Genomic DNA, 13,960 nt, shown 5'->3' with positions numbered 1-13,960 from the left:
CGCAAATTCCTACACTGTGAATAAGTAGAGCACTGTTTTTCAGCGTTGTTTGGGGTATAGGAATTGCTAGTGAAAGGAACTCATATCTCACTGGTAGAGTTTTCTGCTGGCTCAGGGATTGATAGGTAACGCTTTGAGAAGAATCCTAGGCAAGATAGTCTACTTAAGATCAATGCAGAGAGCCCCATATTCTCTTCCACATAACAGAACTGAGGGGGAGCTTGTTGGGCTGAATGGGAGTTTCAACCTTTGCAGTCTGACAAAAGAGCAGTGTGTGGTCAGGCACTGAAGAAAAGGAGTGAACAGTTTCTGCAAAGCATGAAAAGGGAGGGTTTTTTTTCTCTTCAGATGAAATTCTGTTGAGGTAGTTTGTACTTTGCTGTATTAAATAGGATAGTTATTCTGGTGTTCTAGCTCGTATGAGTAGGAATGTATTTATGTGCAATTTTCAGTATCAGAACAGTACAACAAAAATGTTTTCATTTATCAAAGCTGTAAACCAATGCAATCATTTAACACTCTTAGTAAGGATGATTGAAAGATGTGTCGCCAATTAGTAAAAATGTTACAGACTGCAGATTGCAGTATCCTATTAAAACTGAGGCACAGCATAGCTACTTTAGAATTTTCAATCGTAATGGATATCTTAGCTACAAAAGAATAGTTTTCTAAAGGCTAAATATTGTGGTTTGAGATATTGTTCCTATGTAATATCTACAACATGAAACAATAAATCATTGTGGCGGCCAGGTTATTGTATTTCCTTCCTGCGTATCAAAATCAGTAATGGCAAAAAACAAAATTTATTGAAGATTACAGAGAAACAGAGACAGATTATGAACAGATTTATAACAATAAGGAAGTTTCTGAAGCCATAAAAAAGATTAAACCAGGAAAGGTACCTGGAGCAGTTGAATTTCCACGTTTTTATTATAAATGTTTTGAGAATGAACTTTTGCAACCTTTACAAAACACAATGATTTCTACCTTTCAGGGAGGAAAGATGTGTAAGGGTTGGAAAGCAACCAACATAGCAATGATACCTAAATGTGGACAAGATTTGACTTTAAAAGGAAACTGTAAGCCACCACCATTATTGAATACAACTATAAATTGTTCACAATGATTCTAGCTGATAGACTGAAATAATTTTGCAAGAATTCATGAGGAGCAATATGGGATTTTATCTAAAAGATAGTTAAAGGACAATATTAGAAATGTACTGGACATTTTGGAATATTTTTGGAGCAACATAATGAAAAACAAGTCACAATGATTGTCTTAGATGGAAAGATGACCTTTGGCAGCTTTAATTGGGCTTTCTTCAAATTTATGTTAGAAACGTGAACAACAAGAAAGGACATTTCATCATGTTTGGTGGATATGTAAAAAGAGCTAGAAAATTCTGTTACTGCCTATTTTAATATACAATTTAGACCACATGATTTTCTTTTGGAATTGATGGATAAACAGTTGAATCATGCAACTTTATTCTAATACACTGTAACTACAGTAAGATTATTGTATGAACGATGGAAAGATTCAGCACTACCCACAATGGAGGAATGGTTGTTAAAGATGATGGAACTTGTTACATGCGGAATAACAGTTGAAAAGGACCTTGCAGGACTTCTAGTCCAACCCCCTGCTCAAGCGATGGCTATACCAGCGATGGCTAACCTTTTTGTTGTTGGGTGGCAAAAATGCGAGTGTGAGCATGCAATAGTACCCATGTGTGCTGGCACCCATAATGCAAAGTGCCCCCCACATGTGCATGTGCACCCCCCCAAATATGCATGTGCACACAACACTCCCCCATGCTCCCCCCCCTGCACACTGCACTAGTTGCTTCCAAGCTGAGCTTGGTATTTCCTCTAGGGGGGCAGAGGAGGCCATTTTCACCCTCCTCAGGTTCCAGTAAAGCCTCCAGAGCCTGGGGAGGGCAAAAAACAGTCCCAATGGACTTATTGGAAATTTGGAAATGGGCTCCCCCCCGGCCCTCCAGAAGGCCAAAAGTCAGCTGGCTGGCATTGAAGCTGATGGCTTGTGTGCTGGCAGATATGGCTCAGTATGCCACGTGTGGCACGCGTGCCATAGATTTGCCATCACAGCCCTATACCATTTTAGACAAATGGTTGTCCAGTCTCTTCTTAAAAGTCTCCAGGGTTGGAGCATCCAGAACTTCTGAAGGCAGAAGTTCCACTGGTTGATTGTTCTTACTGTCAGGAAATTTCTCCTTAGTTCTTAGGTTGCTTCTCTCTTTGTTTCAGTTTCCATCCATTGCTTTTTGTCTTGCTTTTTGGTGCTTTAGAAAATAGATTGGCCCTCTCTTCTTTGCGGCAGCCTCTCAAATGTTGGAACATTGCTATTATGTCATTCCTAGTTTTTCTCTTTACTACACTAGATATACCCAATTCCTGCAACTGTTCTTCATATGTATTAGCCTTCAGCCCCTACAATTATCTTTGTTCCTCTTCTCTACACTCTTTCCAGAGTGTCGTCATCTTTTTTAAATATTGTGATGACCAAAATTGGATGCAGTATCCCAAGTCTGGTCTTACCAGGCATTATAAAGTGGTAGTATCACTTCTTGTGATCTTGATTCTATCCCTCTGTTACTGCAGCCTGGGATTGCATTGGCAGCTGCAACACACTGCTGGGTCATATTTAAGTGATTGTCCAATAGGACTCCAAGATCCCTCTTTTAGTTACTGCAGTTGAGCCAAGTTCACCTACTCTGTACCTGTACATTTAGTTTTTCTTGCCTAAGTGTGTAAAACTTACACATTTTACAGAATACATAAAAAACAAACTTAGGATTTATGGTTTTGATACTTAGACAGGAGAGGTTATAGAAAGGGGAGATTATGTTATAATCATAAAATAAGAGGCAAATTTATAATTGTGTTTATAACTGCTGTAAAGAAGATTGGAAGCTACTTCTTTGTATCTTTTTCTTTCTTTTCTATTTTTGTTTTACTTTTCTCCCCTTTCTTGCACTTTTAGCTTTCTATTTGATCTTTTTTCTTTTTCTTTCCTTTTTCTTACTTTATATTAGTTTTTTTCTTCCATACTTTTCTTCCATATACACTAAATTTTATACACATGCACACACAAATGGATATAAAAACTAATATAAAGTAACAGAAAGGGAAAAATACATGTTTATTTATTTATTGTTAGTTTGTCACTCATGTACAAGATAACAGGAATAAACATGAATAAGAACACAGGAAATGGGTGCAAATAAATGGAGACAGTAGGACAGGGATGTTAGGCATGCTGGTGTACTTGTGTATGGCTCTAGATGTATGTGCATATACATCTCTCTCTCTCTCTCTTTCCCTCCCTCCCTCCCTCCCTCTCTCTTTCCATCCACCCATACATACATACATACATACACTATATTGCCAAAAGTATTTGCTCACAACTGCTTCTGATTATGTGGATGGGTGAGCGAATACTTTTGGCAATATATTGTACATACATACCAGGGGTGGGTTTCTTGCCCCGTTCCAACCGGTTCGGTTGGAATGGGGCCGGCGGTGTCCCCGTGCACGCGCGCGATGCGCGCGTGCACGCGCGTGGTGCACGCATGCGTACTAGCGTCTGTGCAATGCTCCAGCTGCTCCTGGAGGATCGCGCAGGCACTGTGTGCGTCCTGCGCATGCGTGAAAGCGCAGAACTCGTCAAAACCGGGTAAGGAGCGCGGGCGGGCGGGTGCGCCCTTCGCCGTTCCCGGAAGTTACTTACTTCCGGGTTCGCCGACCAACCGGTTCGCAGGGACCGCCGCGAACCGGTTGAAACCCACCCCTGATACATACATACATCTACATTTATCTATCTCCCCGTGCAGTAGTTTGCACTGACATGGGTGGTGTCTCTTTTTAATAACTGGATATGCAAAGATAATGAAAGCTGCTGAACTGTCTGAAATGGTTGTGGTGTTATTTTCTCAAACTTCATTGTCAGCACAATTCTTCTGACAGCAAATCATGTCATCTCTCCTCCCACCCTCCAGTGCAACTTGGGGTTAGTGAAGTAGGTCCAGCAATAGCAGCGGCATCTGCAGATCAACTTTAATTATATGCAGAGTTGGCTGAAGAGCAAAGTTATGCTGCAGTGAAATCAGATCCAACTCTATACTTGTGTGGCCTTGACCACTAGATGGCAATGAGCTGCAGGGCATCTGCTTATAAGAGGAAGGACCTTTGTAGGCTGATTGTTTTGACCCTTCTTCAGCTGAAAGTTGCAGGCAGTTCTTTCAACTTTTACCCATTTCATGAACTGTTTTCATGGTAATAAAATGTCAGGAGAAACACTAGAAAAGTTGTATATGGAAGACAGGAATCCTTTTCAACTTCATGTTTTCGATAGAATACTGCAAAATCAAAGTGCCTTCTGAAAATCTCACATATTCTCTTTCTTTCTTTTTCCACTAATGGGCAAAGAAGAACATTCCCCATAAATTCTAGCATTGGTCCAAATCTCAGAATTCCATTTTGTTCCCATTAAATATTGTTTGCAGGGTATCATGTTGATTTAAGATTTTATACTTTCCTAAGTGTAGTAATTATGTCGGTGACTATAAATCTATATGCATATAGTGACTATATGCATATTGAATTTATAGCAGTTGTGCAATTACAGCTTTTAGCTTAATTTTAATAGAGGCTAGTTCATGTCCCTGCAGGAGGGAGGCATGTTGTAAATTTTTAAAAAAGTTTTTAAGATACCGCCCCAAGAATCCCCATTCTGTGACCAATGACTATAAGCTTCAATTTTCTATTTCAATTCCTTCACATTCAGAGGCAGCATAATACCAATCACCAGATAGAACGGAGAACACTCACTCCATATTTTCCTGTGAGGGGTTAGTTTATGTCTGAGCAGGCTCTTGTTTGATCTAGCAAGTTATTCTCATGAGTCAAGTAGAATAAGTGGATATGGCAATGGTTGACCTACTGTAGCTTTGTGCTTCCTACTGTGCCTTATGTAGAGATCAGAAGCAGATAATGCTCAAATGATGCTTCCTTAGTTGAGTGCCCTACAGCAACAGAAATTTAGAGAAATTGCAGAATGTCTTGGGAAGGAGGAGGAGGGACATGTAGCCATTAAGGCTATTTAATTATTAATAGTCATTTTTGTTCGTTTGTCTGGTATGTGGTACTTTTTAAATGGATCTTATGAAAACAAATGCTATAGTTTTATTATGTCAGGAAGCCTTTCCTTTCCTGCCTGCTGAGTCTCTCATCAATTAATTAACCCACAGCAGAAAGGACATTGTTCATTTATTTGATTTGATTTATTTAAAGAACCGATATGGCTGCCCATTTCACACAGTAATCCTCGGCAGCTCAGAACAACCAATAAAAACAATATAAAAAGGCATCATTTTCTCTATCCATTTTTCCAAAGCATTATGCACATTTATACATACTTTGCTCCTGCCCTTGTCTCTGGCTGTTATTTTTTTCTCTGTTGCTGCTCCGGCCCTCTGGAACGAGCTCCCCGTGGAGATCCGGACCCTTACTACCCTCCCGGCCTTCCATAAAGCTACTCAGTCCTGGCTGTTCCGGCAGGCTGGGGGCTGTTGAAGTATCCAGCACCGCTTCAATTGTGACTGTTGTGTATTTTAATATTGTTTGTATTGTCTTATTTATCCCCTCCCCTGTTTTATTGTGAGCCGCCCGGAGTCCTTTGGGAGTGGGCGGCATACAAAACCAATAAACGAATGAACGAATTGGGAAAAGTTGCTTTGGAGTCCACAAAGGAAGGTGAACAAAGCATCTTTCTAAAGCTCTTTAGTGCAGTCATCTCCATCCTCCAGTATTGGTTTGTTTTCTTCACCAAGGTTCCTTTTGTTCCCAAATCCAAAACACCAAAGAAGCCAACAAAATAGACCCTGAATTTCTTCAAGGTGGAGTTGTTCCAAGTACACTAAATTGGTATGCCAGAGTCATGTCTAAAATCCTAAATTGCCAACACGTTCTAACCCCCTCTGTGGGGATTGTTAACTCCAGGCAGGAGAGAACTGTTTTGAGCCCTAAAGACTGTTTTGTTCAGTTTTCTCCATTGAATTATTGTACAACATTCGGATTGGTTTCCTCTGAATTGTACAAATCTTTTTTAGGCAAGAACTCGAAAGGCTTAACTGGTAGAGATTCTTTTTCTCTCTGTAGAGGGAAAAGGTGACTTTCAATATAAATAAGTTGCGGTTGAGAGGTGATGTGCATATTATTATTCTGTATGAGACCACAGTACTTCTGCTGGGTGGTAAAATATGCAGCTCCCTTTTGGGCATTGGTATTGAAAAACTATATAGATCTCTACTGACTCAGTATTCTCTCCCTGTCTTCAGAGTCTCCAATCTTCTGGTGTTACTGAACATTTCTTTCCTTTGAAGTAACTCTTCCTGTCAATCATTTACAATCCCTTATCATTTATATTGGGGTGGGGACACAGGAAAAAGGTGACTGGGTCAGATCAAAGGCTTCTTAAGTCTACTATCCTATTTCCCACAGTAGCCTCTAAGAAGACCACAAGGAAAACATCAGAGCACTCATCCATCCCAGAACCTTTTTTGGACTGGTGGGCATCCCCTGCATGCAGTTTAACAGCATGCAGGGGATGGGCACACAAAATGGCTGTCATAAGAGACTTGCCTAGACATAAAATGGCTTCAGTGAAGGAGATGGCCAATCTTAAACTACCTCCTTATCCAGAAATTGACTTAGCAGCCAGAATTTTGGGAGGCTGAAAGGGATTGGTGGAAATAAATATAATGACAGTACTTTGTTTTCTCCAGTATATGTATGTATGTATGTATGTATGTGTATGTGTGTGTGTGTGTGTGTGTGTGTATGTGTATGTGTATGTGTATGTGTGTGTGTGTGTGTGTGTGTATGTATGTATGTATGTATGTATGTATGTATGTATGTATATATGTATCAGAGGTGGGTTCCTACCAGTTCGCACCTATTCGGTAGAACCGCTTCGTCAAATCTACCGAACCGGTTAGAAGAGGTTCTACCAGTGGACCCGGAAAGCAGGCCACACCTACAGAAGAGGTTCCAAAAACTTTTGAAACCCACCACTGGTCCTTGGATATGATTATTCTACACTATCATGCTCCTATTTATAAACTCAGTGCCTCTGTGAAAGGTAAGGATGACTACTGCGTTTGTGGTGCAATCAGAACATTGCGTGTGTTGAAGTTGTTTTAACGCAAACCAAAGATGCCTTTTGAAAAACAAGTTTACATCATATTCTTATGCATGCCAGTGCGGTGTGTGAGGTAATTTAAGGTGGTTCTGACAAGTGTCGTCGGCATCTTCATATCCGGTCACATGGGTGCCAAGCCACTCCCATCCGGTCACATGGGTGGCAAGCCACTCCCACAAAGGAGGCCACACCCACAGAGTAGGTTCGAACAATTTTTGAAACCCACCACTGGTAGGTATGTATGTATGTATGTATGTATGTATGTATGTATGTATGTATGTATATATGTGTGTGTGTGTGTGTGTGTGTGTGTGTGTGTGTGTGTGTGTGTGTGAGAGAGAGATTTGGTTCATGGAGCTATAGGGCTTCAAGAGAGGTACCTAGAAACATCAGGACTACTAGGAGATCATACTGTTTGCCTGTCCTTTATTCTGTTTATGGTCAACTCTCAAGCAAGTGATCCTGAAAGGAATACTGTCATATTAATGCATAAACCAGTCTTTAAATAAACAGGGTGGAAACAGTATTGATGCTTTTGAAGTAGGTATTGAAACTGATTCTTGAAAACACTGTGAACAGCTAATGCAATAATCAATAATTGGATCATTTAGCAAACCAGTCCATACTTCTCATTTAAGTCACAGATGATCATGCTCAAATTATCCTACTATGGACACTTTATGCAGAAACCCAGTTCCTTGAAAAATGCTGGAAATACTGGGAAAGGTGGAACGGAAAAGAAGAGAATGACCAGCAGTAATGTGGATGGATTTAGTAATAGTGGGGATGGGTACACTGGTGTAAGACCTGAAGCACCAGACTAGGGACAGATCATCATGAAGAAGATCTCCCTTTGTCATGGCTAAAAGTCAATGCCAATGTTATAGTGTATAATCAACATGCACAGGCATCTTATTCAAGGAGTCTTCAGATCAGTCCAATAAAGAAAAAGCATGCTTAGTGATTTAAAAAAAAGCTGTGCTGGGATTAGGAAGCATGTAATTAGGGATGAGCGAATGGAATGAATCCAGGTGCCAATCATATTGCAACATTTTATTTGAGATCTCAGTGTCTTCTCTACTTGCTAAATTTGCAAAGGACATTAAAAAAACCCAAGGCAAGGCTTTCTCTTTCGCTCTCTCTCATTAGATAATTACACAAATGCAGCAACCTTGCTCATACTCCGAGAATGAGTAATAAGACTACATACAGTTTCCTTTAGATATATATATATATATTATGCTTATGTTATTAGAGACTTCCTGTTATAGCAACTGCGCACCTTACTCTGTTTTGAGAGGCTTCACACTTGAATTCAAACAAATGCTTTTTGAACAGTGTTTTGTCCTACTTCCAGTTCATGAAATCACAGAGCTACACACATTCAGAGGAAAACAATGATCTTGCTATGAAGAGGCTGAACATCACTACCCAGTTCCGGTACACAAGAAAAGAAAGTTTTCCATATTATAATTACTTTGGCATGGCATGCCAAGTCATAATCGGTCAAAATATGGCTTACTGAATTAATCAAGGTAGGCTAGTTCTTTCAGTTCAACAAACCATAAACTGTCCTTTCCAAGCCATAATGGCAAAGGTTACACAGCAGATAAGATACTAGGCTTACAAAATTACATTTTGTCTGCCATAATCAATATGACCCTAAAATGGCAGCAAAGAAACATAAAACTCTGTCTCTTTGATGTCTTTTAGTGGTTTACTAGATTTTGTAAATGATACATGGTCGCCATAATTTTATTTGATGAGTCACTTAGTACATTTCCAAGTTGAGAGGAGTTACCAATAAAAAAGAGATTGCCTAAGCAACCTGTCCTTAATAGAACAATAGGTAGGGAAACAGAGGAGAGTTGGTGTCTGGATCCCGCCCCCTGGAATTCTATAAACAGGGAAAGTAGTGGCACACTTGCTCTGCCTCTCACACAGATGCACAAACCCAATTTGGAAACATCCTAAACCTTCTTCTTGATAGCCATCAGGTACTTAACTATACATTTCCTTAATCTTTCCCTTATTCTTCTTCTTGTTTTTTTTTTTTATGATTAGCACATTGGAAAATGTGGAAAGATAACAGCCCAAACATAGTAAATATCTTAAACAAGGCAGTGCAATTTTGCATGCACATATGCACATACTTTGAATGGCTGGCAGTTTCTGCCACATGTTTGGCATTTCATAGTGTAGCTACTCCAGGGCTTCAATATAAAAACGTACACCCTCCTTTCAGAATCTCATAAGAGACAACCAAACTTTCTTCAAGAGAAGCAGAATTGGCATTTAATTTCAGCCATGAGAGAATACTATTGCTACCCCCAAAGTCTCTAAGCAGTCTCAGGCTTTTAAGCTAACAATTTCCTCAAAGACAAAACTGGCCTCTTGGGTCCTAGAAGAGAAAGATGCCACCTCAAAAGGTGGCAGCAACTTCCTAACAAGGTGACATGGCTGGAACATTCTGTCCCCCGGCTTATCTAGTATTTTGAAGCTGAATTTTGGTTTGATGGCACTTCACTGTGTGACAAAACGAAATCAAATGAGGGGAATCAAATGCAGAACTCAGTGCAAATCCTAACCCCCCACAGGGTTCTCCCATGGAAGGGCAGAGTAGAAATATGTGTCTTTATAAAGGTGGCATATTTCTCATTCAACCAGGGAGGGAAATGGTCATTGATGCGTCTTTGCAGTTGTTGAAGATCCTGAGATCATCTGGTCTATTTCTTCAATGCTGAGTCCTCAAGGTTGAAAAGGCGGAAAATGGTCTCTCTTAGGACTCAAGTTATTGTTGCCAACCTTGGCCATTTTTGTATGAGAGGCCAGGCCTGAAGCTGTCTCCCTTCAGCAGCCCAGGTCCTTAGGATCACATGTTATGATGTTCACTGCTGCCAGATGAATCATTTCCAGAGCCAGTCAAGCCGTTTGACCAAGGTTTGGCAAAAACTGTTAAGCCTGAAGCAAAAAAAAATATGAGAATGATCAGCTCAGGATCCAAGAAACAAAAGGCAGTATCATAGAAGAAAAAAATTAGGAGGTTAGCTGAAATCTGGCGACCTAATTATCTAGCCAAATAATCTTTTGGAATGAATGGGAGAAAAGTATAGACATGAGAGATGAATGCTCTGATAAGCCCTTCCTGAACATCCTTTCCCATTGAACTAGAATTCTAGGAGTTCTAGCCCCAACACATCTGGAGGGAAAGAGAAGGGCAAAGCTGCTTTAAAGGATATTTCACCCAGCTGTGGCTATAGCCACATGCAGAGGTTTGCACTACGAAGGACCTAGGCTTACATGAGGATGACGACGACAAAAGATTTTGTCTGTTTTTAATATATAGAAAAAAATGACCCAATTTAGAGATTCTCTGCTCTGCCAAAATCTGGACAACAAATAGATAGAAACAAAGAGAGTGTTTGATGAACAATACACTAATTGACTAATTAAAGGCTGTGCACCTGCTTTTAGGACACCTGTTCTTCACCTGCAAAGGAAGGTTCATCTCCTTGTTGCTGCACCTGTTGCTGTGGTTTGTGGATATTCTCATACCAGTCTGAATCTCCAGATGAGGTGCTATCACTGTCTTCAGCTGTAAGATCTGTTGGAGAAAACCACAAGTATTTGAATGGAATCATAGAGCTACATTTTTTGCCCTTCTGAAGCACCCATGCAGTGTCCTATGAGTGCTGCCCACTGGCTGCTAAAGAACTCTATGATTTTGATCAATGTTCCTCCAGCTGGTTAATAGGAGATTGAAAAAACAGAAACAAAACAAAACCAACAACAACAACCTGTGATCTGACCAGCATTCTTCACCAAAGCCCATTTATTTGGTAGCAAGGAAAACAATGATCGTTGTGTGGGAATAGCTATAAAACTGTTCCTCAGATACATCTGAGAGAGTAGAATAAGAGCAAAGAGACATTGTCCCTTGATTTCAGGAGGGAGGGAAAAAATTCAGGATCCACGAGGCAAGAAAAAAAAATAGGAGTTCCCATAAGTAAACTCCAGTTCAGAGAAAATTATGCAATACTGTACTTTATTTGGAGCACTAAGCCAGAGGTTCATTAACATTGTAGAGGCTTTCTGAAAAATAATAGTCACATGGGAATACAGGAGTATAATGTCACTCCTGAATCAGCATAGCCCATAAGTGTGTGTGGAAGGGACGATTATTAATTTATTTGTGTTCCTTTACACCCTTGTCCCAAACTGGTTTTCTCCCAATATATTGGACTTCATTTTCCATCATTTCAATCCTACATGGCAGCTGAAGTCCCAAACATTGGGAGGGCACTAACTTCAAGAGGGCTGTTGCACATTCATCTTCCTAGCACTTGCGTGCATTTTCTTAATACTCCTGGAAATAGGGAAGTGAATGTAGAGATGATTGACTGTAATATGAAGGGGGAATGGAAAACAACAACAGATATTCTAGTCATGGTCATCCTCTTGGCAATTTCTATTGAGAGGTATGCTTCCTCAAATATTGATGAAGTAGATAATCACCATGATTAATATCTATTGATAGTTGCATCTAACTTCTACTACATTTCATCAAATGAGGATTTTATTTGATAGAGCAAATCAGCTGAATGAAGCCTGACTATGCTCAATAGCAAGAGAGAAATGACTGATTATTGTTCCGGGGTCATAAAAATGGAAGGGGGGCAGGGGGGGCAATAATACACATACAAGGATTTCTGCTAGTTGTCTATAAAAAAAAAGCCAGTATCTGCTTAGCTTATTATTTGTTTTTACATGTCTTCTCTTGACAAAACACTTACTAGCACCTACTTGGCTCAGATTATTCATTCATAGTTAAAATTGAAAAATCATCTCCTCCTCCCCAATAAACCTGAAACCCAAAATAATGAAGTCAGGGGCTTTAGCAATCTTTGGAAGTTTTTTTAAAAAATATTTCTCCCTAAAGCCTTTAAGTATTGCATGTGAGATCTGATTTTATTTGGAAATGATGGGGAAACCTGTATCAGCATTTCCAAACTTGTGTCTTTCAGATACATATTTGGACTGTGTAGACTGCAGTTTCAGGCAATAATTAAAAGCTGGAAAACTGAGTGAGCTCCAGTGTCTTAATGTATCTGAACGGCAAAGACTGGGAAACACAGATAACACTATAAGGTAGTAATAACACCACAGCATAGATTCTCCCAAATGTTATATCAGAACCTGAACCAATCTGATCAAACTGGTGAGCTGCTAAAGACAGTTTCACACAACTTTTGTTTTCACTTTTCAAACTCTTGGACACTCTTAGAAGGTAATCTATGAGGATTTTTGTTTTTACTTCTGCCCATTTGAAATGATGAAGACAAGGGATGGAAATCATTGTTCCATCCTAAGGTGCTATGGATTGGAAAAACGTTGTCGTACCAAACACTTCATACAACAGAGAAGGAAAAAGAATTAAAATAATAATAATCCAGGAATTTGGAATTAGCTAAACTGGCCCAATCCTGAAAAACAACCAATGGATCCTCATCCATCCCAGAGGGTATAAAATGTGGAAAGATATCTGGATATAGTTACAGCCAAGAAGAACTGGATATGATACAAAAAGATAAAAACCGACTCTCACCCGTTTGCCGATAATCCTTGGGACGTTTGGTTTCCTGGCGCATTGTCAGTTTGGGGAAATTGTGGGGTGGTGAAACTTGGTCGCCAGTTGCTTGATAGTGAAAAGAAGCTGAAAACAGAACCATAGTCCATTAAACTCTTAGAAATAGACCTTGAATTAGGTTGTCACACCCTTGCTTATTTCCTTAAAAGTTTTAGATCTGGGAGATAATATCACTTTCAGGAAATGAGCTATTGCCCAAGCCTTGTGATTGTACAGTTAAAACCCCATTTAACATCAGGCTGCTGTAGATCTTTAAACATATCAGATTTCTGATAACACTTGTCAATCTGCAGCATTTGCAAGGAATCGCTGTCCATCAGAATTGTCCTTTTCTGGTGAGATGTAATGCATTTTGTCTGCTAAGGGAGATATTGTGATGGACTACAATGAAGTGACAATTTCCCAGAAAGGAGGGAGCACATTCCCAAAAGGGGAACAAGACAACACAGCCTGGAGTGGGCAGAAAGGAAGAAAGGAAGAGATTTAGGATAGTCCCTTCATAGAATCTCCTAGAGTATATCCATTAGTATTAGAGTAGAATAGATTTAGTCTGGCAAGATTCTGTCTATTTGGTGTGAATCAATAAGTAAAGAACTGAATTTGACTGGACCTAGGTCCAGATTCTAGGTCACTTTGGGCTGTGCCTGACATCAGCAGATAAACAAAGAGATCTGGTGGCCAGCAAGGAGTGTCTTGTCATGCTCCTTCAGTTTTTCTGTCTATAAATAAAAATAGAAAAACTGTTTGTGGTGCTCATCATGCTGACTAGCCATCAAATCCCCTATTCCACTAAGAGTTTTGGTCACTCTATATGGTTGAAGGCAAGGCATGCTGGGTATTTTTCTTAAGAACTGCACAGAACCTAATAAAACACTTCTGCAGCAAGTTATACTGTTTGCTTATCAGACAGAGTGCTCACAATTGGCACTGGAAATTTTGAGTAGTTCAGAAAACTCACCCACCAAGTCACTCCCACAGAACAGGTAGTAAAAAAAAATGAATCCCACCACTGGCGATATCTGATTATTATATTTAGGTATAATTTCTGCATCATTATTTACTGATGTCTGAAATGTGTCTTAAAGACAG

The 13,960-nt window shown here is 39.8% G+C and overlaps 1 protein-coding gene across 1 annotated transcript in view; it reads right to left on the bottom strand.

The window, feature by feature from the left end:
* Positions 1-8,302: 8,302 nt before the first annotated feature.
* The window catches only part of CD6 (CD6 molecule), a 47,719-nt gene continuing 42,061 nt past the window's right edge, over positions 8,303-13,960 (bottom strand). Inside the window, exons 9-11 of the mRNA XM_032212474.1 lie at positions 12,830-12,937; positions 10,689-10,828; positions 8,303-10,185 (exon numbers count right to left, since the gene is read on the bottom strand). Coding sequence (XP_032068365.1) covers positions 10,695-10,828; positions 12,830-12,937 — 242 coding nt within the window. The 3' untranslated portion in view covers positions 8,303-10,185; positions 10,689-10,694. The remainder of the gene's footprint in view (positions 10,186-10,688; positions 10,829-12,829; positions 12,938-13,960) is intronic.

The sequence above is a fragment of the Thamnophis elegans genome, chromosome 1 (genome assembly GCF_009769535.1).
Source record: "Thamnophis elegans isolate rThaEle1 chromosome 1, rThaEle1.pri, whole genome shotgun sequence".
NCBI classification, from domain to species: Eukaryota; Metazoa; Chordata; class Lepidosauria; order Squamata; family Colubridae; genus Thamnophis; species Thamnophis elegans.
The sequence above is the reverse complement of the archived record's forward strand: the minus strand, read 5'-3'. Positions and strand labels throughout refer to the sequence as shown.